At 52.9% G+C, this 2,073-nt stretch overlaps 1 protein-coding gene across 1 annotated transcript in view; it reads left to right on the top strand.

The window, feature by feature from the left end:
* APOL6 (apolipoprotein L6) overlaps window positions 1-1,864 on the top strand; it is a 13,293-nt gene extending 11,429 nt beyond the window's left edge. Inside the window, exon 5 of the mRNA XM_014459140.2 lies at window positions 1,612-1,864. Coding sequence (XP_014314626.1) covers window positions 1,612-1,743 — 132 coding nt within the window. The 3' untranslated portion in view covers window positions 1,744-1,864. The remainder of the gene's footprint in view (window positions 1-1,611) is intronic.
* The last annotated feature ends 209 nt before the right edge of the window (window positions 1,865-2,073 follow it).

Below are 2,073 nucleotides of genomic sequence, written 5' to 3'. Positions count from 1 at the left end.
GCCATGGAGCTGGAGTGAGCAGGAGTGGGTTGCCCTGACGATGGAGGAAGCAAGCTTCCCTCCACCGCCACAGCCTGGCTCTGAGCTCATTCAAAGCAACAAAATTTCAATTATAGAAGGAAAATAAATCCCAGAATAAAAAATAAAAATAAAAAAAGGAGAGGCTGGGAGCTTCCGTCGCCGGGGGGTGGGAGGGCTTGGCCAGCCTGAAAACAGCCCTCAGCCCCTCACCCAGGCTGGCCAGGCACCCCAGTGGGGACCCTCACCCTGAAGGGGGTATGACCACCCTGCAAACAGCCATCAAGCCCCTCACCCAGGCTGGCCAGGCACCCCAGTGGGGACCCCCACCCTGAAGGGGGTGTGACCAGGCTGAAAACACCCATCAACCCCTCACCCAGGCTGGCCAGGCACCCCAGCGGGACCTACACCCTGATCCAAGACACCCTTCAGGGCAAACCGGCCGGCCCCCACCTGCGCACCAGGCCTCTATCCTATATAATAAAAGGGTAATATGCAAACTGACCCTAACAGCAGAATGACTGGGAATGACTGGTCACTATGACACACACTGACCACCAGGGGGCAGACGCTCAATGCAGGAGCTACCCCCTGGTGGTCAGTGCGCTCCCACAGGGGGAGCTCTGCTCAGCCACAAGCCAGGCTGCCAGCTGCCAGTACAGCGGTGGTGGTGGGAGTCTCTCCTGCCTCCTCAGCAGCGCTAAGGATGTCCGACTGCAGCTTAGGCCTGCTCCCCGCTGGCAAGTGGACATCCTCCGAGGGCTGCCGGACTGCCAGAGGGATGTCTGACTGCCAGCTTGGCCCCGATCCCCCAGGGAGCAGGCCTAAGCCAGCAGGTGGACATCCTCCAAGGGGTCCCAGACTGCAAGAGGGCACAGGCCAGACTGAAGGACCCCCCGAGTGCACAAATTTTTGTGCACCAGGCCTCTACTATACTAATAAACTGGAGACCAAGGGACACAAGACAGATTACAGATTTTAGATTTTTGGATGTAGAATTGTTTCCCATTAGAGAGAGCAGGTTTTTCCCATTTGATGGCCCATTCCTAGGGGGACCCCGCTGGGGACCCAGGTGCCCAGATGGAGTTTGTATGTGCTTCCAATAAACATCCACATTTTTTTATTTTTATTAAAGAAGCCTTTTTGTCCACGAGTTTATTCTTCAAACTTTGTCGGACAAGGACCCACGAGAAGAAGTCTGTACCCCGAACCCCATGTTTCAAAGGCATTTCTATCGGTGCAGATGACATCACCACCATTATTCCCTGGAATTCGTAGGGAAGCGAATTCTAAATAATGTTATTTAATTGTCAGTCCAGTGGTCGTCCGTGCAGCAGTCACAGTAACTGCTGTCTGGTCATCGCTGTAAGCAGTGTTTTCGGTACAAGGTTGCTCAGGCCCAGTGCCGAGGCCACTCGAACCTTCCAAAGAGCGGAGGCACACTGCATGCAGGCAGGTCCTCGGGTGGCAGCTCCAGCTCCATTTCGAGGGGCTCCGTTTATATGATCCTTCTCAAGGGTTTGCAGTGTGGTTCCTTCTTCATCAACTCACCTGCCATTTTTTCTCTTCTCTCTTTCTCCACCCGCTGGGCAGCAATTGCCGGATAGGATCCTCCTTTGTTTGCGCACAGAAGTATTCACTGGAACCTGCTCAACCAGATTCCATCAGGAAAGCGAGAGGCCCTGTCTCCCCAAGACCCCAGTTCTGGGCCTCCTTCAGACGTAGGAACTGTGGGCACCTTCCTGCCTTCCCTGCTCACCTACCTTATACATATGCATGTTTGGGTTGATGTGTTAGCTGCTCTCTTGAAAGTACTGCATTGACATTAAATACACTTTTTTTAAAATTCTAGAACCTAAAAATATAGGGTGTGGATGAAAGGGGCCACATGCTGACCTGACAAGCTCAGGGGAGGCCTGCATGGCGGTCTTGAAAACTCAGAGACCTAAAGTAACCACAAAGGATGGTCTGAAATTAAACTTTAACTAAAAGCAGTTATGGTGGCAGTTACATCCTAGGGCCGGTATCTTCACTGACAAGAGCCAACCTGTCTTT

The sequence above is a fragment of the Myotis lucifugus genome, unplaced genomic scaffold (genome assembly GCF_000147115.1).
Source record: "Myotis lucifugus unplaced genomic scaffold, Myoluc2.0 scaffold_103, whole genome shotgun sequence".
In the NCBI taxonomy this organism is placed as follows: Eukaryota; Metazoa; Chordata; class Mammalia; order Chiroptera; family Vespertilionidae; genus Myotis; species Myotis lucifugus.
The sequence above is the reverse complement of the archived record's forward strand: the minus strand, read 5'-3'. Positions and strand labels throughout refer to the sequence as shown.